Source organism: Symphalangus syndactylus, chromosome 12, assembly GCF_028878055.3.
Source record: "Symphalangus syndactylus isolate Jambi chromosome 12, NHGRI_mSymSyn1-v2.1_pri, whole genome shotgun sequence".
NCBI classification, from domain to species: domain Eukaryota; kingdom Metazoa; phylum Chordata; class Mammalia; order Primates; family Hylobatidae; genus Symphalangus; species Symphalangus syndactylus.
This window is the reverse complement of record NC_072441.2, coordinates 21,632,567-21,659,096: the sequence shown is the minus strand read 5'-3', so window position 1 is coordinate 21,659,096 and position 26,530 is coordinate 21,632,567. Positions and strand designations below refer to the sequence as shown.

General features: G+C 40.9%; 1 protein-coding gene across 50 annotated transcripts in view; it reads right to left on the bottom strand.

Moving 5' to 3' along the window:
- Nucleotides 1-26,530, bottom strand: part of IL12RB2 (interleukin 12 receptor subunit beta 2) — a 94,786-nt gene that overhangs the window by 56,648 nt on the left and 11,608 nt on the right. For 28 of the 50 annotated variants that reach the window (XR_010117453.1, XM_063625245.1, XM_063625227.1 and 25 more), the window contains 7 exons: nucleotides 24,925-25,036; nucleotides 23,494-23,781; nucleotides 18,523-18,637; nucleotides 17,008-17,192; nucleotides 15,663-15,805; nucleotides 14,248-14,398; nucleotides 6,167-6,246 (listed from right to left, as the gene is read on the bottom strand). Coding sequence is in view for 49 of the 50 variants with exons in the window: in XM_063625245.1 (XP_063481315.1) it covers nucleotides 6,167-6,246; nucleotides 14,248-14,398; nucleotides 15,663-15,805; nucleotides 17,008-17,192; nucleotides 18,523-18,637; nucleotides 23,494-23,781; nucleotides 24,925-25,000 (1,038 nt within the window). In the remaining variant the exon portion in view is untranslated. The remainder of the gene's footprint in view (nucleotides 1-6,166; nucleotides 6,247-14,247; nucleotides 14,399-15,662; nucleotides 15,806-17,007; nucleotides 17,193-18,522; nucleotides 18,638-23,493; nucleotides 23,782-24,924; nucleotides 25,037-26,530) is intronic. The other 22 variants (XM_063625226.1, XM_063625228.1, XM_063625235.1 and 19 more) reach the window with 1 other exon arrangement.

Sequence of the window (26,530 nt, the reverse complement as noted above, 5' to 3'; positions counted from 1 at the left end):
CTGGGTTCAAGCGATTCTCCTGCCTCAGCCTCTTGAGTAGCTGGAATTGCAGCCGTATGCCACCATGCCTGGCTAATATTTTTGTATTTTTAGTACAGACAGGGTTTGGCTGGTCTTGAACTCCTGACCTCAGGTGATCCTCCCACCTCGGCCTCCCAAAGTGCTTAGATTACAGGCATGAGCCACCATGCCCGGTCCGAGTTTTCTTAACTCTCTCTGTATTGCTCTCAAAACACAGGAGCTGTGCTGCTGAATATGGGAGGGAGCCCCTAGCTGTAGGAAGTCATGGAGCCCTTGAAACATGGTTAGTCCGAGCCAAGATGTGCTACTGTCTGGAGGGTGAAGTCTTAACCAATGTGCCCATACTGGCACTTAGTAGACTCACCAGTTTTTGAAAACTTGGTAGGATAAAAAGGTTATAAAATATCCAAATAATTTTAAAAATTGATTACATGGTGAAATGACAATGTTCTGGATCTACTGGGTTAGATAAAATGTATTATTAGGCCGAGAGCCGTGGCTCACGCCTGTAATCCCAGCACTTTGGGAGGCTGAGGCGGGAGGATCACTTGAGGTCAGGAGTTTGAGACCAGTCTGGCCAACATGGCAAAATCTCGTCTCTACTAAAAATACAAAAATTAGCCAGGCATGGTGGCACATACCTGTAATCTGAGTTACCTGGGAGGCTGAGGCACAAGAATCACTTGAATTTAGGAGGCAGAGGTTGCAATGAGCCAAGATCACGCCACTGCACTCCAGCCTGGGCGACAGAGGGAGACTCTATCTCAAAAAAAAAAAAATTATTAAAATTAATTTCACCTGTTTCTTTTTACATTTTAAAATTTGGCTACATAAAAATTTTTAATCATGCATGTTGCTCACATTTGTGGCTTGCTTTTATTTCCATGGAACAGTGCAAGGTAATCCTTTCCATGCCAAATCCATAGAGGTGTCCCGCTCTGATTTCTTACCACTCCCCTGCTCCACTAGGCGAGCCTAACCACATCCCTCCACCTGAACCTGGAACTGCTCCCTCACACCCAAGTGTCCCCAGCCTCCTGCTCCTGCTCCCGTCCTCTTGCTGGACCTCCCTGACACCCAAGTGTCCCCAGCCTCCTGCTCCTGCTCCTGTCCTCTTGCTGGACCTCCCTGACACCCAAGTGTCCCCAGCATCCTGCTGCTGCTGCTATCCTCTTGCTGGATTGTGAGGTCCAGGACATGAGGACTGGATTTGTCTCGTTCACTTCCATAGCCCAGCTATGCAGTACAGTGTCTAACACCGAAGAAGAGCTTCATATGTTTGTTTGAGTGAATGAATGAGCTTAACATGAATATTTCTCTTCCAGACTCATGGCCTCAAACAAATTTCAAAAGTTTGTGATTTGCTAAGATCAAGATAACGAGAGGATGCTAAAGAAATTAAGAGAGGAAACTGGAAAGGTTGATGTGGCTTTACTGGTTCTCATATCTTTTTCATATGTATATGAAAGGTGGTTTTCTTCTTAAAAGATACATGCTGTTTTAACTAGAAAAGAAGTATATTGGAATCATGGATTGAGATACTTAATTAAGGAAAGGATACAATATGAAACAGTACAGAAGGAGAGGAGAAAGGAAGTTTGAGGGACAGGATTGCTAAAAGGGGCCTAATCCAACCCTAGGGCTGTTTGTAATCAAGCAACATTTTTTACTTTTATTGCATTTGTGGTTTTAACAATACCCAGGTGTTCTTGTTTCATTTCATAGATTAGGCTGTACTTTTTGGCTTCAACATTGAAAGTATTTTTCCTCTTACAAATAGCTATGGGCCAGGTGTGGTGGCTCACGCCTGTAGTTCCAGCATTTTGGGAGGTTGAGGTGGGCAGATCACTTGAACCCAGGAGTCTGTGACTAGCCTGGGCAACATGGTGAAACCCTGTCTCTGTGACAAACAAAAATTAGCTAGGCGTGGTGATGGATGCCTGTAGTCTCAGCTACTTGGGAGGCTGAGGTGGGAGGATCACTTGAGCACAGGAGGTGAAGGCTGCAGTGAGCCGAGATTGTGCCACCGCACTTCAGCCTGGGGAACAGAATGAGACACTGTCTCAAAAAAAAAGGTATGATTTTAAAAAGTAGTACAAGATATTTTTGAGGAAATGGTACTTTCAGGAGAAACTAAGGCATGGGAAAAGGAGTGACAAACCATAACAAAGCAAAGGTCTCCTTCACCAGCATCCTCACATCCTCACACACTGACACATGCTCCCATTCATACATACACACACACTCACATACCTACATATTCGCACCCTACTCACATGCCCACACTCCTACGCCTTCCACACACTCACATCCTTACACTCACATTGACACCCACACTCACACACATACTCCCACCCCAACCCCCAGGGGCTGCACCCAATCAGCACGGAGTTGTTCTCCTCTAATGTAAACATCCTACAAAAGTGAAAGGTCATCTCACATTTCCCCATATGCAAGAGAAAAGCGCTCTCACTTTATTCATAGGCAAATGGCGTTTTACTTGGGGCTTCCTTTGATGCCAAGGCATGAAATTTCCTTCTTTGCAGTGGTGGGTGTTTCTTGCATTTGGTTTCCCAGAGTTGCTCAAAGGAAAAAAAAAAACAAAAACAAACAAACAAAAAAACCCAAAAAACCACCACACATGCCCTTGCTCTCTTTCCCCAGTGAGGTATGACGTGGGCCCTATCACAAAGCGATCGGGCTGCAGAGTTTTCCTTCTAGCCTGACACTTAGATGAGTCCCTTGTACCACAGCATTCCCTTGAATTCCCAAGCCTGCCTGAGAGTGGCATGAGGAATCCCTGTTAGAGGCTGGGATAAGAGCGGACTCAAATCACCTGAAATCCCCTCACTGGAAGTCACCTCTTGAAACCTCAGTTTCCATGTTTTAAACTGTGGGGTGAGACTACATGACAGTTAAACCCCTTTGGCTCTAGAAGTCTACAACTCTGTGGCTCTGTGGTCCAAAGCAGGACTGCTCAGTAACTCTGGTCAGTGTTTCCATTCCCACCCTCAGCTGAGTGGCCTGTTTGGGGCCATTAAAGAAGCCCAGGTTTGACAGAAAAGGACTTAATCCTGTGACAATTTAGGACTGCGTCCAACTTTCCTTGGGGAGCCTCTTAGACTAGAGAGTCACTGAAGGTTTTGAGGTTGGCTTTTGATGACCACCATCTGACATCAAGTTATAGAAGCTTCTAGTGCTTACCTTTTTCTTTCTCTTTCTTTCCTTTTCTTTGCTTTCTTTCTTTGCTTTCTTTCTTTTCTTTCTTTCTTTTTCTTCTTTCTCTTACTTTCTTTTTCCCTTTCTTCTCTTTCCTCTTTCTCTATTTTCTTTTTCCTTCCTTCCCTCCTTCCCTCCCTTCCCTCCTTCCTTCCTCCTTCCTTCCTTCCTTCCTTCCTTCCTTCCTCCCTTCCCTTCCCTTCCTTCTTTGTTTTGCTCTGTCACTCAGGCTGGAGTACTGTGGCGCGATCTCAGCTCACTACAACCTCTGCCTCCCGGGTTCAAGGGATTCTCCTGCTTCAATCTCCCAAGTAGCTGAGACTACAGGTGAGCATCACCATGCCCAGCTAACTTTTTTGTATTTTGGTAGAGACAGGGTTTCAGCATGTTGGCCAGGATGGTCTCAAACTCCTGGACTTAAGTGCTTTGCCCACCTCGACCTCCCCAAGTGCTGGGATTAGGGATTATGGGCGTGAGCCACTGTGCCTGGCCCTTTTTGGTTTCTTATAAGCCAGTTCCAACCCCAGGCATCCTTCTTGAGCCCACAATTCTGACTACACAAAAGGAAACATTTTCTAAACAATAAGAGATGTTCAACCATGGCATGGGTAGACTACAAAGTGAGATTCTCCCTGTCCCAGAATATCCCCACTGAGACATCTGTCTGTCCTGGCAGGAGTAGGAGCCATGTTTATAATGAAAGGAAGGCTGAACTAGAAGAGCTTTGAAGTCCCTCCAAATTCCAAGACCTCATTATAGAACCTAAGCCTCGTGAAGATAGAAATAAAATCAGGGCAGCAGAGAAGAAATCGCATACTCACATTTACCAAGCATCACTCATGGCCGACACATACTTATTTTGACTTCACTCTGGTGCTGGTTTCAGGGAACCATGATGATGTCCACTATGAACTCTGTTTGTTACAGTGAGAAGCACACAGGCATGGAGCTTTCACCGTCAGGGTAAACATGCATCATGCAGCACTGATGAATTTTACACTGGTGGCCCTCGTGATTTTTACATTTGTGTCCTCTCATTTGCTGATCCCCACAATGGTCTTGTCAGCTCTGCAGATACCAGTATCATTACCCTCATTCTACTGAGAGAAACCCTTGAGTTGAGAGGCGTGGAATAGATTAACACGTAGCATATCTTTCCATATCACTGTTGAGGACATTTTTGGAGGAGAAACCTTTACATGAGAGGAGGAATTTTGGTTTTAACCAGTCACTTGCTCGTGAAAAGGAAATAATTAGGCTGGGTTCTTCTATAATATTCACAAATTATGGCTGTTCTAAACGTCCTGCTTTGAGAATTGTCTTGCTATTAAAAGTAGATTCATTTTAAAATAAATTTTGAGCTGCAGTGTTAGTTTCAAAGTGAAGAGCCTGATCGTGATTCACCAGGCTATTTATAGTAGTCTCTTCTTATACCAGACATTTTATGTGTGTGTGAGAGAGACAGGGAGGAGAAAGAAGAAATAACTCATTTCTTAAAACTGAAGAAGCGTGCAATGATCAAAACCCATCAAAACCCATCATGTGAACCCCATCAGAGGACTTTATAATTGTTATTCTTACTCTTCTGGTTTTGTGCTCATTCAGATTCATAATTCCAAAACTTTCTATCCTCAACTGGAAGAGGTGTAGTGAAGAGGATGTGAGTTCTGAGAAATAAAGAGTGCAGTTCACCAGGAAACCTCTTATGAGCATGCTAATCAGTAGCTCATTTCAAATCACACAGCATTTTCCTTCAGCAAAGATGAGTCACGATGCAGCAGTTCTGGATAAGGTTTCAGTCTCAGGTCTGTGCTTAGTAGCTGGGTGACTTTGGGCAAGAACTTCCTCTCTTTCCTCTGTCTGATACTTGTTTATTCATTCATTCATTCATTCATTCATTCGTTTTCTCATTCACTGGTAAGTGGGCATACCAGTACTTACCTCAGGGGGTTTTTGTGAGGATTAAATAAAATGGCAATGCCAGCTTTCAGTGCTTTGTGAAACTTTCACATTCTATGATAATGTCAGGCTTCACTGTTTTCTGGAAAGTTGTCTAATTTACTACTGTTTTATTACCATTCCTGAGGAAGGGCTGCTTTCTATTCCTGTTTGTGTGATTTTCTCTTTTTTTTGAAATGGAGTCTCACTCTGTCACCCAAGCTCAAGTGCAGTGGCATGATCTTGGCTCACTGCAACCCCTGCCTCCCGGGTTCAAGTGATTCTCGTGCCTCAGCCTCCCCAGTAGCTGGGATTACAGGCACGTGCCACCACGCCTGGCTAATTTTTGTATTTTCAGTAGAGATGCGGTTTTGCCATGCTGGCCAGGCTGGTCTCTAACCCCTGACCTCAAGTGATCTGCCTGCCTTGGCCTCCCAAAGTGCTGGGATTACAGGCGTGAGCCACCGCACCTGGCCTGTTTATGTGATTTTCTACCACTGTTACTGTTCCTAAAGTAGAGCAGCTTTTTCTTTCCTCCTTCTCCCTCTTCAGTGACTTAACAAACATTATTAAATATCCACATCCACAGCTTTTTCATCTTTTGTTTCCCAAAGAGTGAATAAGTGAAGTGACATGGTCACTGCTGGGCATATTTATGTAGGAGAGATGGGGGTGGGCAGAAAGGGGACAACAGTCAGAAGAGATGATGTAGTTGGGGTCAGAGGGTAGAAGTGCCAGGGATGGATAAAGACCTTGATCTTACAGGAAGTGGGATTGAAACGATGTGACTGTGTGGAAGAAGGAACTCAGCTCTCACCCCTGTCCACCAAAGGCACATGACACTGTGGTGTGTCATGAATATGTCTGAGAAAATAAGCTCTAGCAAAATCATTGAAGCCTCATATAAAAGCCACTATGCAAATAGGTCTTTTTCTGCCTTGAAACTGATATTATTCCCTTGAGTTTTAAGTTGACACTTAAAACTTACCTTCCAGAAAAGAGAAATCTGTTGTCTACTGTAGTCAATGTGCCGTTTCATGTACCAGACATCTAACATCCCAGTAGGCTCTGTTTCAAAGGAGAAAAAAAGACATATTTTCATATATTTACTACTTTGAAAGTTAGCCGGTCATTCAGTAAGCGATTCTGGAAGAGTAGAATTAGAGGATAACTTCAATTATCTGTGTGTGTCACAGTATTTTTTCTTTTTCTTGTTTAACAATGAACATATATATCTTTGGCCAAAAAGTCAGAAAAACAAGGTTACCTTAAAAACAAATTTAAAAAAAATGATGAGGAATTTGTTTCTTAATTTACTCTTTTTTTTTTTTTTTCGAGACAGGATCTTGCTCTGTTGCCTAGGCTGGAATGCAGTGATGCAGTGGCATGATCTTGGCTCACTGCAACCTCCACTTCCCAGGCTCAAGTAGTCCTCCTGCCTCAGCCTCCCACATAGCTGGGACTACAGGTGCGCACCACCACGCCTGGCTAATTGCTGTAGTTTTTGTACAGACAGGGTTTCATCATGTTGCCCAGGCTGGTCTCAAACTCCTGAGCTCAAGCGATCCACCCACCTTGGCCTCCCAAAGTGCTAGGATTACATAGGCATGAGCCACTGCACCCGGCCTTAACTTACTCTTAAAACATGTGTTATTCGGTGAAACCCCGTCTCTACTAAAAATACAAAAAATTAGGCGGGTGTGTTGGCGGGCGCCTGTAGTCCCAGCTACTCGGGAGGCTGAGGCAGGAGAATGGCGTGAACCCGGGAGGCGGAGCTTGCAGTGAGCCGAGATTGCGCCACTGCACTCCAGCCTGGGCGACAGAGCGAGACTCCGTCTCAAAAAAAAAAAAAAAAAAAAAAAAAAAAACCAAAACATGTGTTATTAAAATAACCCAAGGAAAGTACATGTGGCTTTAGCACCATAAGACAGAGCAAAAAAATAAAAATAAAGTATATGTGGTTCTTTTTTTTTTTTTTTTTTTTTTTACTAGAATGCAGAAAGAATTCTCAACAGAGAAGATACAACTCATATAGAAAAACACTTTTTGGTCTTGTAAAAATACACTAATATAAATGACAAACCTTGTGTTCATCTCCATTCCTAGACTTATCATGGTATAGTATAATTATTTGGTGTGTGATCATTAGACAGTGATGTACTTAAAGGAAAGTCCTATCTCACTTAATATGCCACATACCCAGCGCAGCACTTAGAATATAATAGGCTCCTAATAAGGGTTAAGTAATGAATGAACAAATCACATATTATCTATTTAATGCCAAAACACAGGCTGAACTGATTAAATAACCACCAGTCTGTAAGACAATGGTCAAATATGGCCCAACTTCATTTCAGCCAAACATACTTGCAAAGAGACTAAATAATCAACTCCTGTATGTGTAAGCGTGAGTGTGTGTGCATGAGTTCATGCTCACGTGAGTGAGTGAAGTCATTTTGTTTTCTCTACCATCGAGTCACTTAGATTTGTTTTGATTTACAGCCAGGAGTGGAACCAGTAGAAACAACTCCTGAAAACAGGCTTCAGCTGCACCAAGCTAATTTCCTCAACAGTGAAACTTAGAGTGTATTTGAGGGGAGGCTGCACTGGGGTTTTTTGCTAGGTTAGAAAGTTCCATCTAACCAGATGGAAATTTCTAGAAAATTAAGTCCAACCACCTGGATAACAGGAGATTAAGAGAAGAGCAAAAGAGAAAGAAAGGGAGCGCAAGTACCCGCATGTAGAGGGCAGGTGCTGTGTGGGCCCATCCACAGCTCCCTCTTCCCTCCTCCTGCAGTAGTCAGTGTGAGCTTCAGAGCCAGGTCTGCGGGGTAAGCCCAGCTCTGTGACTTTGAACAAATGCTAACCACATCCTTCAGCTAGCTCCCTCATCTGTCAGATGAGGGTGATAATTCCACACGTCACACAGGGCAGAGTGGGAATTTCAGTGGAGCGTGCTGACACATGGTGAGTGCTCAGCAAGTGTAGCTCTTGCTGTTTCCCGCATTTGAAAACTGAAGTGCTGAAAGGTTAAGGAACTTGCTTAAGGTCCCAGAACTAATCAACAGAAATGCCAGGCTTTGAACACAAATCTGTTTTATCCCAGAGCCCATAGCCTTGGCTCTGCACCATGCAGGTGCCTGGCTCTGAGAAAGCTAATGGTTTCTCTGGGATACTTCCGCTCTCCATCAGGTGGGCCTTCTTTTTGTTCTATCCTCTCCTTCGTTACTTCCTTTTCCTGCCTCTCTTGCTCTACTTTCTTTTTTGTTTTTTTCTAAACATTCACTCTTTTCTTTCCTCTCCTTTGCAGTAGTGGTAGTATTTATCTTTTCAGTGAAGACTTAGAGGTAAGCAATGCTTATGTAAAACATTTTGAAAATGCTCTTAATTCTCCAGGAATATGAAGAGTGGCCCAGGAGTCAAACCTGGGACTTCTATCTGCTAGCTTAGATGCAAAAAGGAAAAAAGCACAGGCAACAAAGGAAAGGGGATGTGACATTCACTAACCACCTACTGTCAGGTGGTGTCTGGACACTTTATATACATCATCTCATTTAACCCTCACATAACGCAAGGGTGCATATGATTACATCTGCTTTATAGCTGAGGACAAGGAGGCTGGCAAAAGTTAAATGATTTACAAAAGACTTGGGCCTGGTAAATGGCAAAGCTGAGGACTGAACCCAAGTCTTGCTTTCCCCAAAGACCCTGCTTTTCCCATTACAGTTCACTACATTGACCAAGACCTGAATACTCCACAAACTAGATAATCCAGACATTTGCAAAATCAGGGTTTGGAAACCTGGGTGTGCTCAGTGTCAAAGCCAGTTGAGTTGTACCACAGTAGTACATGTCTTCAGTTAATTACATATTGGTAAGAAATCTAAAGGGGACACTCATTGACTCATTAAAAATCTACAACCCAGCAGATTATTACAGAGCTAAGAATCAAATTCTAGAATTATACTCTTTTCACAAGGTAAATTGCAAGTAAACTGAAATGTTAATGGTGCCCACCTGCAATGTAAACCTCCATGGGAGATAAATCATTAGTTGAATCTGCATGAGTCTCAAAGTGTAACATTTCATGACCAGGGGTGTAAAATCGCTGTTGCTTCAAGCAACACAAGGGCTAATAGTGAGGAGAATCTTTGACATTCAACTGTCACAGAGTCACTAAAAGTTCTAACCTCAACGTTATCTAGCCAAATACAGATAAAACTGTTATAGGCACATGAGAAAAAAAAAGCCAAAGGCCAGTATGTTCAAGTGATTTCAAAAGAAATGGGTACAAATGACTAAACATACAAATATGAGAAATGGAAGTCAGATGTAACTACTTTGTCTGTAAAGGAAAAAAACTGTAGGGTTAAAGTGGAAGAAGCCACCAATATGAAAAAGAGATGACCTTGCCTCAGACTCCACCAAGCAAAAGGAAGCAATCAGATGGAAATTCTCTTCTCTTTCCACCACGAAAACGTTCAAACTCCCCCAACCAATTCCCTAACACAGCACTGCTAATGATGTCCCAGTGGATGAATCATCCCTACTTCCATCACCGTCCAACTCCTTAGCCAGAGTTCTGGACCCCACTCCCTCTTGCTTTATCAAAGACGTCTCTCCAGCCATTCTCCCCACTTTCCCTGTGTCATTAATTTCTCCTTTTCTGCTGGACCCTTTTCATCCCCTTGCAAATACACTATATTATCTCAGATCCTAAAAACAAAAACAACAAAAGATTGATATCTCTGCTCTTCTTCATGTAACTTCTTGAAAAGGGTTCTGAATTGTCATTCCTTCCTTCCAAGATAGGTGTTGAGCTTAGAGGAGAACAAGTGAAGGAGAGAAGGGTTTAGGGACTGTTACTGAATCTCAAACATAACACTTTCCTGTTAGTGAAAGTGTCTGATATAAATCTCTTGAGAAAAGAATCATTCATTCTCAAGCCTCAAGCAAAAAGACACACATATGATGCTTTCGAGTATAGCTAGCTTAGGGGTCAGCAAACTACAGCCCCTGGGCCAAATCTGGCCCTCTGCCTGTTTTAATACATCCTGTAAGCAAATGATTTTGATAATGGTTGAAAAGAAATCAAAAGAAGAATCCAGCCGGGCGTGGTGGCTCACGCCTGTAATCCCAGAACTTTGGGAGGCCGAGGTGGGCGGATCACGAGGTCAGGAGATCGAGACCATCCTGGCTAACATGGTGAAACCCCGTCTCTACTAAAAATACAAAAAATTAGCCGGGTGTGGTGGCGGGCACCTGTAGTCCCAGCTACTCGGGAGGCTGAGGCAGGAGAATGGCATGAACCTGGGAGGCGGAGCTTGCAGTGAGCCGAGATCGCGCCACTGCACTCCGGCCTGGGGGACAGAGCGAGACTCCATCTCCAAACAAAGAAGAATCCTTTTTAGTGACGTGAAGATTACATAAAATTCCAATTTCAGCATACATAAATAAAGTTTTGTTGGAACACAGCCATGCCTGTTTGTTTAGGTATTGTCAATGGCAGCTTGCATGTGACAATAGCACATTTAGTAGTGACAGATCGTATGATCTGCAAAGCTGAAAATATTTACTATCTGGACCTGTAGAGAAAATGTTTGCCAATCCTCCAAGCTTGACTGTTCTCAAATGTCTGCTATCCAAAATAACCTCTAGTATTTAATTGTTCACACCTATCTTATCTTGGCAATATTTTAAAATTACAAATGAGTGCATGAATTTCCTAGCTTCTCAATGTGGGAAGATGTGGCTGCAGCTGGTAACTCTTCATTTTCTCCCCCTTTAGGGATTATTCACCCCTCACCGTTGCTGTCACCATGATCGGGGAAGGTTTTTCCTTTACCACTCTGCCCCTCCAAAGTACCAATGAACATGCAACGCTTCCTTTGTTAGCTGTAATAGAGTTGAGCAAGATCACAAACTGCAAATAAGACTTTATAAAATGGCGGATTAACAGACAGAGACACATATTGGTAACATAGCTCTAAGGAACAGCTGATTAATCAGTATTTTGGCATCTCTTCCTGGGTGTTCTAAGTGGTGAGACATCACCTTCCCTCAATACCTGTGCATATTCTCAGGCATGTCTGGGCACCTTGAGCCCAAATTCAAGAATGTTTTCCTACTACAAGGAAAATGTGGCTGCTCTCTTCCCAGTGTCACTATCAGGCCTGCCTTTGATGGATGCTGATTTCAAGACTGTTCTCTTAAACACAGCAAAGTAGTTTCTTTCCTCCTACCCCTTACTTTGCGGTCATTTAAAAAGTGTTTTTCAGTGATAAGAGCTGAATTTAATGACATAGTAAGGACCCTGTGGAGTAAAGGACCTAACCCACTGTTCGAATGATATAAATAAACAACTGCACCCAATCCACCCAGATATGTTACGTTTCTCTCAATTTTGAGAAGCAAAGGCTGCAAAAAGGCTGACTCTGTTATAGAGTCATTCACAGTTTTAGAGAGTACCTAAAAAAAAAAAAAGCTTACTAGTAATTTTTTTTAAATGCCAAGTTACATATGAGTACACATTGAAAGGGTTAAAAGGAAGACGTGTTAAAAAAAATTCACACCTTTTACGTTTACATCAATTGGTGTTTCATAAAGAAACTGATGACAGAAACAGCGGGTAAGGGGTGAAAACCAAAAGCAGCTTAGAGTAAGAGAAAAAAGACCTGCAACAACCCACAGAAAAATCAAACACAGAAAAGGGAGATTCGGAGATAGAAAGGGAGCCAACAGAGCTTGGTAAAGGTGGTGTAGCTCAGAGTATGGGTTTCCCTCTTCATGAATACCTCCAGTGACTGAATAAGCCAGCTTCCTAGGTTCAATTCATAACCATCCATGAGTTCACAGCCATAATGAGTTGCTACACTCACTGTTATGATGGTGGTTTATTTTATAGGAAATGAGAAAGTTACTGTGCTGCCTTGAAGGAATTTTAATTCAAAAGACAAACACTTTTTAAAAAAGAAAAGAAAACCCTTTTCACACATCTCTAACTAGGTCATTATCATATGTGAGTAAGAATGACAAGAATTCACAAGCCCAGAGTTTCCCTAGTTTATAGTTTGGCTTAATGTGATATAACTTAAATATTTCTCAGACTACTTACTACCTTGAACTTGGATATAAAATATAGCCCATTTTCAGAAATTTTATCTGTACCACATATATAAACAAAATCTAATTCATGAGATAGTCTTTAAAAAAATTACTTTGACTATATGTAATAAAAGGATATTATGAGTAAGCTCTGGATTATAAAAGTAACAACCAGAGGGCAAGTGGTTCAACATTAAGAGATTTTATTATAAAATGAGTGGTAATAAATTATCATTTGTTGGATAAATTCGCTTTTAGACAATTTTTAAAGTGTATTCTGTAATCCCAGCACTTTGGGAGGCCAAGGCAGGTGGATCACCTGAGGTCAAGAGTTCGAGCCCAGCCTGGCCAACATGGTGAAACCCGTCTCTACTGAAAATAACAAAAATTAGCTGGGCATGGTAGTGCACGCCTGTAATCCCAGCTACTTGGGAGGCTGAGGCAGGAGAATCACTGGAACACAGGAGGCAGAGGTTGCAGTGAGCCGAGATTGTGCCACTGCACGTCAGCCTGGGCGACAGAGCAAGACTCTGTCTCAAAAAACAAAAAAATGCAATTAATACAAGAAGTAAGGAAGAATGTAAGATTATTCTATGAATCATATATTAGGTATTATATTCTGCTGAAGGCCCTTCAGTTCCTTGAATGTCACTGATGTATGATTGCCAAGCATCAGCAGCTACCAAAAGCCATTAGTAGCTCACAGAAAATAAATGCAACTTAATTATGAGAGGTTAAATGCACACATATCCATAAATTTCACAAATAAGAATTTAGATTTTGCATGATAATGTTACAAAAGCTCCAGATAATGAACAATGGATTATGTGCCAAAAAGTTTTTCTCTGAGTCAAATTTATATAAATTATGAAAGGCTCTCTACTATATCACTAAATGAGTGCATTTATTTATTTATTTATTTATTTATTTATTTATGAGATGAAGTCTTGATCTGTTGCCCAGGCTGGATTGCAGTGGCACAATCTTGGCTCATTGCAACTTTTGCCTCCCGGGTTCAAGTGATTCTCCTGCCTTAGCCTCCCGAATAGCTGGGAGTACAGGCAGGCACCATGATGCTTGGCTAATTTCTTGTCTTTTTAGTAGAGATGGGATTTCATCATGCTGGCCAGGCTGGTCTCGAACTCCTGACCTCGTGATCCGCCCACCTCAGCCTCCCAAAGTGCTGGGATTACAGGCGTGAGCCACCATGCCCGGCCTAAATGAGTGCTTTTAAAAACTAATATTCAGGTGGCTATTTCTTGTGTCTCCAAAGATTTAATATTGGCATAAAGTTTACATAGGCATTTTTGCTTCAATAAAATATTTTCTTATACTTCAATAACATTCCCTTCCCAATAATTACTAAAAAAGAAAAATTCATCAGACTGAAAAACACATTTGATATCCTTTTCATAGCTATGGGTGGCCAGGTGGTTCTCATCTGTGCAGTAAATATCAAAGGCTTGGAGTACAGTGTTATAATATTTGGACAAGAGAGGATTGCTGGATGCTAAATTTTATTTTGAAATATGTGTCTCCAGAGCCTACTTTCTTTCAAGCTTTTCATATAGCTTATTGAGCCACATTACTTTTCATAGAATCAAAAATATAAAATATATGAAGCTTTAACAAGAAATGAAATTAATTACTGGTTATAGCTCTGTGAAATAAGTTACTGAGATAGTACGAGAGATAAGAGTTATAACCAAGCATTATAACCAACACGACTGATAGCAAACAGCAGTAGAACTTACCCAATGTTAAAAATTTCCTAGCAATATAAACATACTTCCTTGAACAGTTTCAGCACTTAAGTTAATATAAAAATTAACTTGTTAACTAATGCAGTCATGCTTTTTGATTCAGCACCAGTACTTTAAAGATTCTATTCCAAGGAAATCATTACATCTTCCCCTCTCTCCCCTTTATTCCTCCCCGATACGTATGTACATTTTGGACATATACCTTCTTCTGGTGTTTGTGCTCTCAATGATTCGCTCCAATTACTCCAACTTCCCTTATAAAGATGTAGCTTAGAGGAAATCTGAAATTCATATTCTGTAAATGGTTTCAGATCCAGCAAATCATGTCTTCCTTTGGCCTTTGTAACATTAACCTTGAAACAGACATTTTTTTAAAGTGCCTATTAATACTAGATTGCTAATTTAAAGAATTTTAACATAAAATGCAAAAAAAAAAAAAAAAAACCCAGGCTATTTGATCTTATTTTAATTTTTTTTTTTTTTTGAGACAGAGTCTTGCTCTGTCCCCCAGGCTGGAGTGCAGTGGCGCGATCTCGGCTCACTGCAAGCTCCGCCTCCCGGGTTCATGCCATTTTCCTGCCTCAGCCTCCCGAGTAGCTGGGACTACAGGCGCCCGCCACCACGCCCGGCTAATTTTTTGTATTTTTAGTAGAGACGGGGTTTCACCGTGTTAGCCAGGATGGTCTCGATCTCCTGACCTCATGATCCGCCCGCCTCGGCCTCCCAAAGTGCTGGGATTACAGGCTTGAGCCACCGCGCCCGGCCATGATCTTATTTGTTTTTCAGACATACCACTAAATGAGAAGAAATATCAGTGTCTGTCTTACCGAATGGATATGATATTAATCTGAAATGATAGCTCCTCATCAAAAATAAAACAAAATCTCCGGGGACTAAGAACCTATCTATGTAGGTTCTCGAGCGGGATCCTGAAAACAGCTGAAAAATAAGACTGAAAACTACGAAGTTTCAAAACGTCTTGGAGAAGTTTCTACACTAGAGATTATTTTTTATTTGATTACAATTAGGATGTGATGAATGTTTTAACACAAACATAGAACTGGCTTTTTAAGAAAAAAAACCCTTTAATTAGTTATACTCTCTTGAATATCAGCTATCTGTGGAACTGATCCTTTGTTATTATATGCCATTGAATTTTATAACAATCCTGGAAAGAATCATAATCCTATACCTTTTATTTTGAAACATGTAATACCTAGTATTATATTAAATTGTAGACCTTTTCTTTGGAATATTAAATTCTATATAAATCTCTGTGGACATTTCTTAATATTTCTCTTTTCAATATATTTTTAAATGCTAAAAAATAATAACAGGATGGGGGTAAATAATAAGGAGAAATGAATCCTCTGTTAGAAATAAACTATAGAAAATTAATATTGGTCTACAAAAGCCTTAAAAATTTCAGAATCAGAGATCAAAATTCAGATATTTCTTAATCAACAGAGGCGTACATGACTTTCTGATAGTTCTCTACTGTGTACTTTTGGGATAAATATTCTTAAACTCTATATTTTGCTGTATGAAAAGACAGAGGTCTGCGCAGCAATATTAAGAACGCTTCAATGCTTTTTCCTTCACTCTGAAGATCATTACCATATTCCAGAGCCTGCTGTTACTGGGCCGATATCTGAGTCGATTAAGCAGTACCAGTCCCTCATCTCTCCAATAAAGGGTACATCTGCTCACGGAAGCCTTTTGAAATTTGATTCTAATGTCCCACGGTGGAAGAGGCCTCACTAGTAACCAGGACAAACAAAAAAGTGTGGTTCAGGATCTGTGATCAGCAACTGTCTTATGTACTAGCATGAGCTATAAAGAGTTTGACAGAACTCAGTTCTGAGATGCACAACCATCAACATTTGGTAAAATATAAAAGAGAAAAGTTCCAGGCTTTAAGAAAGAATTTTTTTAAAAGCTGGATTCACTTCTGAATCTTTAAAACAATCCCCCTTAATCAAATCTCATTTTCACCAAATAACTACTACCAACATTAGTGGTAAGTTTCAACTCCACTTAGTCCAATGGTTTTTAAAAAACCAATGTGCCAAACCCAAGAGTTCCAATGACTGAGAAGCCAGAGGTGGCTAGTGATGACTGCCTCAGGAGGAGAAGAAATGTTGGTAGGAAAATTCATAGCAAAGGGACAGGGGAAAAGAACAAGGGGGCAAGAAGGTAGCCTAGAGATGAACGGTCTATGAAAGAAAATGGGAGGAAGCCTGAGAAGAAATGTGGTGGAAAAGTGTATAGTAAATGCCAACGATCAGACTCATCGTTAGCAGTATGTATGCAGAGAAGTGCCGTGGAAAGAGAGGCGAGAAGCACTTAGTGTGAGGTTGGAACTTCAGGCAGCCCAGTTCTGCCTGGATGGTCAGAACTTGGAATGCTTGAGATTGGCCTCTGATTCAACCGGACCAATTACATTTGCTCAGAAAGGTACTGGCTCACTCCAGGGATGGAGGTAAGTATTCTCAGAGCAAGATGCATCTGTGTTGAGAAATTTCATTTATAGTTTGTACCTCGCTGCTCTAGCCTAGCAGGCCCACATGTAGCCTATCTCACAACAATGGGAGTAGCCACGGGGGTGAAAGGACACCTCCTCCAAGAAGGGCTTGCACTGAGCATCTTGAATGACCTCACAGGACCCTCTCCTCAGTGAGGTGGTATCATTAGTAGCTGGTTCTTTCATGGGATTTGAATCCAGGGGCTAATTTCTTCAATAGAGAGAATAATGTTGAACATCCCACTATGTATAGCCATCTTTAGATAGCTCTAGAATCTGCACCCTTTTACTTGCATCAAAGTAACTTCTATCTTTTGCTTATGCCTGTTGGCCAATTTCCATCAATCTCTGTCTTTCTTGAAACAACCATATAAAAAAGATTTGAGTGATTTTAAAAATAATTATAAAGTACCAGTGAAATAGTGAAATAAAATATACCTATGTCCAAGAATGTGAATGTGGATGGAAATGAAGAGGAGCTTCCAAGACTATTGACAGCAGTAACCTTGGCTGTGAAATTAGATTCAGGTGATTCAGGGGTGAGGTTGATTCCAAAGTCCAAATAGTCACAATAAGTATCTTTACATTGCTTCTGCCAGGTTAAATTTTTTGGTCCACTTAGCCTGTAAATAAAACACAACCACGTGTAGCAAGATGTTTTATGTGCTATTTTCTACTTACAGTAGAAAAGAACAAAATGTTTAAATATTTAGAATTCTAGACAATTTTTAAAGGTCAATCTTATGACTGAGGATATACCCCAGGAACATTTATATTATATGGTCATATAAGACTATACTTCACCCAACTCCCTTTTTTGGTAGAACTGAGTTCTTTCATGTTCATGTAGATCGGTAACCAAGCCTACGCTGCTGAAATTCCCCAAACCCTGCTGTCATCTTGGCTCCCCAGCGCAGTTCCAAACATTATCCTAAGCACCGAGGCCACCTTGACATCTGTGGAACAGAACTGTCAGTTCCTAGTACAGCAGTGGCCAGAGTAGAATCCGGGGCTATTTTACCCTAATACTGAGACCTGCGTGTTGATAGATATTTCCTTTAGGTTAGAAAAAGTACATGTACTACAGAACCCCTCCTTTCCTCCATCTCCTCCTCACTCAGGAATAGCACAAATCAGCTGGATATTTAACGGGATCATGAAATCTACTTCAAGGAACAGAATCTCCCAGACTCTCTCTTCTCATGGACTCTTAGGTCAGCCAATGGTGCTTTAAAAAGAAACTTCTCCAAGCGAATGGAAAACTACCACAAGGAGGAGTTTATTTATGTATCATGACCCCAAGATTCTACAGCTGCAAAAAAGAGAAGCGATCTTATGCAGCTAGTTTAACCCTACTAGAGTGGGAAAGAACAGCTATAACTTGGATCTTGGATGCACTGAAGAGAACTCTGAGTTAGAACTCAGACCCAAGACATCAGGTCTCTCATACTATAGGTGAATGAACCAGTTTTAACTATAAACATAGAAACTTTTAAAAAAGTATCTAATTGTCTAGAAGTATCTATTGCTTCTCCTCTCTGGTAAAAATAAAACAGATAGGCCGGGCGCCGTGGCTCACGGCTGTAATCCCAGCACTTTGGGAGGCTGAGGAGGGCAGATCACGAGGTCAAGAGATCGAGACCATCCTGGCCAACATGGTGAAACCCCATCTCTGCTAAAAATACAAAAATTAGCTGGGCATGGTAGTGAGTGCCTGTAATCTCAGTTACTCAGGAGGCTGAGGCAGGAGAATCACTTGAACCCGGGAAGCAGAGGTTGCAGTGAGCCAAGACTGCACCGCTGCACTCTAGCCTGGTGACAGAGTGAGACTCCGTCTCAAAATGAACAAACAATAAATAAACAAATAAATAAAAATAAATAAAACAGATATTTCTAAATGTCATTTAAGAGAAGATCTACAAAATAGCTGCAAAAATACAGCCTCTCACTCACTGTAGAGTATACTCAGTGTATAGGTGGGTGTCTCGCCCTCTTTCCCAGGTGCAGGCCACAGTCCCTTGTTCTCCCTTCTGTATGCAGGATAAATTTTGAGGCTGTTCTGGAGCAACTTTAAAAAGAAAAGACAAAACCTTATATATCACACAGGTGATATTTCAACCAAATTGTTATTATCTGCCATCAACATGACAATACGTCCCCCACATGCTGTAAACCCAGGTAAACTAGAAGCTATTTTAGATTCCATCCAAGTCCCAGTTTGCCATTAAGGCATAAATTTCTCCTAGAAACAGTAATAATAGTAGTAAATATGGATCAAATACTATATGCCTAGCCAAGTGCTATGTGCAGTTTTTCTGAATTAGACAGCGTAGCACTCCATGAAGTAGATACCATTATTATCTTTATTTTTTCAGAGAGGAAACTGACGGAGGTAAAATATCTGGCCCAAGATCATAAAATTATGAAGTGGCAGATTCAAGGCTCCTGCTCAGCTGTGGGTAACTCAAGTCCAAGGCTTTTACTCCATATTCTACCATTTTCCCTGACAGGTAAACATCCAATGCTAGCTCCATTACCCCTGCTAATAATAAATTAATTTCTTTTAGAGTGGTGCCCATTCAAATATTAGAAACCTTTAAAAACGAGAGACTTATTTGCTTTCTTCACCAGACATTTGCTGTCAAGACACTTACACCCACTCGCCTCAGTCATGTCCTCCTGGGCTATACCATCTAAATCTAATTTCTGCATTGTCTCTTGGAGCACTTTATGGACATTTATAAATTAATTCTTTTGTGTACATAGGCATTGAGTACCTGCCACGAACCAGGCACAGTGCTAGCTGTGGAAATACAAAGATGTACAAAGCAAGCATGGTCCCTTCTACTGTAAGGTGTGTATTTTTAAATAAAGCTATTTTATAGTGAAAGGACCCAAACTAGGAATTTCTTGGACAAAATGGAGGTAAGAGAAATACTCAGCGATTCAGTCATCCCATTTTACCCTAATACCTAGACCCACGTGCAGATATGTATTTCCTTTAGGTTAGATAAAATGAGTATACTACAGAAATCCTAGCTATTGTCTACACTGAAAAAAACTGTAATTGATTAAATGAATGTCTTTTTTGTCCTTAGCATCCACCACAGACACAGGCACAGGAATGCCCACTGTGTGACCTTGGACAAGTCAGAGCTTCAGTTGAATCTATAAAATGGGTATAATGATATCTAGCTCATATAGTTTTAATAGAATAAAAAACTTTTCCTTTAAAAAAGCCTCTTCTCACTGGATGAAGTGGCTCACGCCTGTAATCCCAACAATTTGGGAGGCTGAGGCGGGCAGATCACTTGAGGTTAGGAGTTTGAGACCAGCTTGGCCAACATGGTGAAACTTCTTCTTTACTTAAAATACAAAAATTAGCTGGGTATGGTGGCACATGCTGTAATTCCAGCTACTGAGGAGGCTGAGGCATGAGAATCACTTGAACTCAAAAGGTAGAGGTTGCGCTGAGCTGAGACTGTGCTAGTGTACTCCAGCCTGGGTGACAGAGTGAGACTTTGTCTCAAAAAAGAAAGAAAGAAAGAAAAAAAACACTGGAGGCTCTTGCTGAACGTAGAATTAAGGGATGTTACCAATAAATTTCAACAACCAACCTTTGAGCTCTTACTACGTGCCACACTCTTGCTAAGCACACTAGATGCATGACCCCATTTAATCTGTATAAATGACTCAAGAGGGATGCATTCAAATGAACCTCATATAATGGATGAAGAAGCTGAGGCTCAGAGATGTTAGGTAACATGTTTAAGGTCACATAGCTAGTAAGTGTCGTAGAGCTGAGTTTGAGCTAGTTCTCTCTGATTCAACATCTATTCTTGTTCCATTTTATGAAGCTGCCTGGGGCATCACTTCCTCTAAGGCATATCGACTGGAAACATCAGAGTCTTTCTCAACATTTCCTCTTCATTTTCTACATCCAGTTAGTCATCAAATTCAGTGGATCCTACTTCCACCAGGTTTGAGCTGTTTCCATGTTTGGTTCCCATTGCAACTGCCCTAGATAAGGACTTGATCCCTTCTCCCTGGACTATTACAATAGTTTACTCTTTTCTCAGAGACTCCACACAGGTGGTCTGAGAGTCATTTTAACTTACAAGTTCATACTTAAAAGTTAGAGTCCTGGGCCAGGCACAGTGGATCATGCCTGTAATTCCAACACTTTGGGAGGCCGAGGCAGGCAGACAGCTTGAGCCCAGGAGTTTGAGCCTGGGTAACATGGTGAAACCCCATCTCTACTAAAAATACAAAAATTAGCCAGACATGGTGGTGTGTGTCTATAATCCCGCTACTTGGGAGGCTGACGGGGGCGATCACTGAGATTAGGAATTGGAGACCAGCCTGGCCAACATGGTGAAACCCCCTCCCTAATAAAATACAAAAATTAGCCGGGCATGGTGGTGCATGCCTGTAATCCCAGCTATTTGGGAGGCTGAGGCAGAAGAATTGCTTGAGCCCAGGAGGCAGAGGTTGAAGTGAGACGAGATCACGCCACTGCACTCCAGCTTGGGCAACAGCCCGAGATTCCATCTCAAAACAAACAAACAAACGAAAATCTCTTCCTTGTGTATATATATGTACCCATGAACACATATACATTTAGATATGTTTATATATATATTTACACAGTGTATACTTATGCATATACACACACTACTCATGACTGAGCCATATAGAATACTATATTAACTTTTCATTTTCTGTACAACTTTTACTCTTAGAATTAGTAATTATCTTGTTTTTCCATTTGTTTAGTTTTCTTGTTAATAAAATTTCAAACTTGCAAGCCAATTATCTGAATCACTGTTCAATATACTGCAATGTATTGGGACTTCTATCCATTTCATCTGCTTGAGGATCTCTCTCGGAGCCTTGTGAATTTTCCAATATAAGACAGGTTGTCTCCATGCCTGGTACCCAGCTGTCATTCTGGGACTGCTCATCCTCAATGTCTCCTAAGTTCCTTCTTTTTTTTCCTTTGGCTCTCTTGTTTCTTAGATTTCATGTTTTCTTCCTTCTTGTCTAATTACTTGGGTTGGTGGAGCATAGCCTCCAGTAGTTCCCTGGGAAAGGGTGCATGTGAGGAAATATTTTGAGCATAGTTTAAAATGTCTTTATTCTACCCTCATGTTTGACTGATACTTTGAGTATAGAATTCTAAGTTGAAAAGAGTTTGTAGTCACGACTCTTGTTGCCTCCCACATTCCAGGTTGCTGTTGAGAAGCCTAAAGCCATCACCTAAATGCCTCCCATGTGCCTTGCATGGGATTAAGCACTTTGCATATAAGAGGTCTTCTAATTACTATGACCATTTTATGAGGTAGATGTTATTATCTTCATAACACAGATGGAGAAACTGAGGCTCAGATAATTTAAGTTGTCTAAAGTACACTGCTACTGGCAGAGTTGAGATTCAAAGCCTATGCTACTTCTACTATACTGCAGGCTGTCAATGCTGAGAGTATATGACTCATAGTGGTGTGAACAGGAGGCCCTGAGCTGGAAGGTGAGTACTTGGCCTAGTTTATACCTCCTTCCTACCAATGATCTGCTTGGCCATTTGCTTGGTCTTCTGCTCCATGCTTCTGGTGGCCCTCCAGGAAAATTGCCTGGCACCAACTATACATATATATCCTTATAGGTCACAGAGAAGAGGTTTCCATCTTTCCTGGACAGAGTCTCATTGAGCTGTATATCACTGCCTTTATGACAGAGACGATGTCTATGAGGCTTGGTCAGCCAGCCTGCTAGAGCAATTCTTCCTAGTCTCTTCATGACTCTTGTCTGCCACCCCAAAGCTTCCTTGGAACCACTGAGGCACAGGGTGCCATGGAATCCCTCAAGGCCCATGCTTGCTTATGGGATTGCCTGGTCAGACCTGCAAGGCTGTGGGCCACAGGCTGTGAACTGCAGGCAGGTGTGCTGCTGGCTGCTGGTTCATCCTGTGCACTGTGGCTCATGCTGCAGATGTCAACTCTGACACTTTAGTTCTAATCCCCCAGCAGCTGCCTGAAGGGACCAGCAATGCAAGCCAGCAGTGTGAGAAGCTGATCCCCTGTCAGGTGGACTTTGGCCAGTGGGAGATAGTTAAGTTCTTCTTTCTCTTGTCATGAGATTTCTGTATGCCCTTTCTGGGAGTGTCCCTAAGTGTATAAACAACCAGCTGTATTTTCTGTTGAAGCTGTGGCCAGTCCAGTAATGTTACCACCTGGTATTTGCTTTTGTCCCTTTCCTGGCTCACTCCTTCCCTCTTGCTTCCCTGGGGTTGTGTAACTCCTCTGCCCCATGCCCCCTTCCCATGAATTGTTAGCAAGTCAGGTTTTTGCTTTTTTTTTTGCTGGAGTCAGTTTCCTAGAGAACTGAGGGAAAGATAGCAAGTATGATCAATGTTTTCTTTTACCTTCTGTTAAGTATGAGAACCAGTGGTCTGGGTGAGCATGGATGGAAGAACTATTCTGGGAGGCATTAAGTTAGATAGGGTGAGAGGTGCTGCTCAAATCTGTGTAGTCATTCTGGGCTGCATAAGTCTAAAAAGACATCTCTTCTTTCTTTTTAGGAGGCTGTAGCTTTAAACATATTCTCATAAGTCAAAAAAGCATAAAGACCCACCTGCAGAGATCCATTTTTTCTGCCACTGGAGTTAAGGACAACAGATAAATGGTTTTAATGGCAAGAGAAGGAGAGAGAGAGAAAGAGAGAGAGAGAGAGAGAGACTTGCCAAATAAGATTCCAGTTTCTGAACTCACACTGAAGCTCTCAGGTCGGTATCAAGATAAAATACTTCAATGTGGTGGGAAAAGAAAGAACATTAACCTGTATTTGGGTTTCTGCTTAACACCAAATATCAAAAGATCAAAAATACCAAAAGATCACCAAGTTTTAAATTCAAAATGGAATGCTCACCACCAACGAAGATCTCTGCTCCACATATTTGAATTTCATCACTATTGATACAGGCCAGTTTGCAGACAAACAAGGTTGTACCAAGGGGAAGACTTGTGACTTGAGAATTGAGGGAGTGGCCATGGTGAAAATTGATTCTTCTGTCAAACTTGTACAGGATTAACTTGTTACGTCTGGAATAGTGCAAGCAGCCTTGTCTGGGCTTCAAAGAGCATGAAATATTGACAGTGGATCCAAGTAAAATTACACGGGAAGGCTTCACAGTCACATCGCCTCTCTTGCACGCATCTGCAATAAGATACAAATGCAATATTTAGTTAGTGATAATAAATCCATTTCAAAATGAAGAGTTTATGTAATTCCCCAAAACAGGGTAAAATTAACCCCATCAGATCATGCAAATATAATTAACCTACATGTCTCTGGTTATAATGGTGATGTACAATGAAAACAGAAGGTAAACATATTAAAGTCTAATGTATTTGAATGAAAATATGCATCCTTCTCATAACAGTAATACTATAATCAGAACTATAACCAGGAAAGTGGTTAGAAAGCAGGATTGGAAGAACATTCAGGAACACAGTTCTGGGAAAAACCAGCCTCTCTTATATGCAAATTATTTACCAGACTACTAAAGGCTTCCCAGAAAAAAACACATTTGTTTCTATCACCATTTATGATTTATAATTTTTACTTAAATACTTGTACTAAGAAAAAAAAGACAGTTTTAAAAGAGTATTTAAAAAGTATTGCAAACATTGTGCTACTACACTCCAGCCTGGGCAACAGAGCCAGACCCTGCCACAGAAAAAAACAAACAAATTTGTGGAGGGTGGGAGGCAGGAAGAAAAATGTGCTGAACAAACCAACACAAGAACAGAAAACCAAACAGTGCATGTTCTCACTCTTCAGTGGGAGTTGAACAATGAGAACACATGGACACGGGGGTGGGGGTGCATCACAAATCAGGCCTGTCATGGGGTGGGGGCTGGGGGAAAGATAGCATTAGGAGAAATACTTAATGTAGTTGACAGGTTGATGGGTGCAGCAAACCACCATGGCACAGGTATACCTATGTAACAAACCTGCACATTCTGCACATGTACTCCAGAACTTAAAGTATAATAAAAAAAAAAGAAAAAAAAAAAGAAAAATGTGCTGAAATGTAAAACATGTATTTGTGATGCCTAGCTGGGTTACCAAGCCACTTTCTTAGGAAGAAATAAAATAATTGGACCCTTATATTAATCATTAGTGCAAATTAAATAACTATTAGTTATAGACAGAACCAGATTTATCCACTTAAATGACAGAGATTGACTACAAAAGAGCAACTATCAGAACATTTACCACAAATACATACTTCATCTGTAACTGAGAATTTCAACCACAAATTCCTCCACAGAGTAACTTACAGAAATATCTTACCTATTTTTGCTTTAATCAACAGCCACGTGATTATAAAAATAAGTGCCAATGAGCATCCTCTAAAAGTATGTGCCATCAACAATCAACTCTGGTATAGAATTTTGTATTCTTCCTTGCAAAAGAAGACAAATTCATTCATGTTAAATACGTTCAGAAAATACCAGAGCCAAAATAGCTCAGAAGAGCTTCAAGTGCCACTTTATTTTTCTCCACCTTGTTGAGATCTTGTTATTTTAAAAAATGACATATGCCTTTAAAACTAGTAAATCGAATATCTTAGCCACCTTCCAAACCCCATCTCAGTGAAACTTCTTGGGGTCAGCAAAGGATTAGAGAAGGAATTTGGATGTCTTAGTTTATTTGGGCTGCTGTAACAAAATACCATGAACTGGGTAGATTATAAACATCAGAAATTTGTTTCTCGCAGTTCTGGGGACTGGCAAGTTCAAGATCAAGAGGTCAGCAGATTCAGTGTCTGGTGAGGGTCCACTTCATAGATGGTTCATAGATGGGGCCTTCTTGCTGTGACCTCACGTGGTGGAAGGGACAACAGAGCTCTCTGGGATCTCTTTTATAAGGTCACTAGTCCCATTCGTGAAAATTCTACCTTCATGACCCAATCACCTCCCAAAGACCCCAACTCCTAATATCATCACCTTGAGAGTTAGGATTTTAACATATAAATTTGAGGGGGACATAAACATTCAGACCACAGCAATAGGCTTTGGGGTCCTTTAACATTGGGTTTAAATACTTGAGGCCATGTGCAAGTTGCTTAACCTGTCTGAGACTTAGTCCCACACAACACTTTTCTTTTTTTTCCTTCTAAACAAGGCTTCATCATCATACCATACAGAGTAGTTTGACTAATCAGAGTTTCTGATCCAGTCATGTGATTCTGGAATCAGTAGATTGAAAAATGGCTCATAACCCATCTGGAACTTAGTAAAATATTGATCTCTTTGGCAGTAAAAAAGGAATTCCAAGGGTTGTTTGGGTTTTCTAGAGAAGCTTGTTTACTTATTTGTTTTTTAATTACTTATTTTACAGAGTGATTTTATCTTGAATAGGTCAGAAAACATAAGCTGGCAATTTCTGATCTGTTTCAAATTCAAATCCAAGGAATGGCTCTATTGGTCAGTAACAAATTCTTTAAATTCTATTAAAGATAGGCCAAAAATTCATAAAGTAGGCTGGGAAGTTCTGTGATGTCAGGCCACTAAAAAGTAGTCAATGCAAAGCAAAAGTTTACCTCTTAACCCCATATCTAGACGTATGCCAGAAAATATTGAAGAGCTTCAGAAAATTTCACTTATTCATTCAATATGGATGGCTGCCTTTCATGTGCTAGGCACACTAAGTGCTACAGACAAAGCATTCCTGTCCCTATGGGGTTCTAGGAAAGTGTCCTTTGTATCCTCTACCTCTAGCCTAGTCATCATTCAGGAAAACCCTAAATAATGTTAGCATAAGTCTTTGCTGGCTGATCTTTGTTTTCCTCTTGATTTTTAACTCTTGGAGGACCTTAGCACACTCAAGGTACTTTTTTTTTTTCTATTTCTACTTTCTCCTTAGGGGATCTCACCTGGTTCCCTGGCTCTAGATG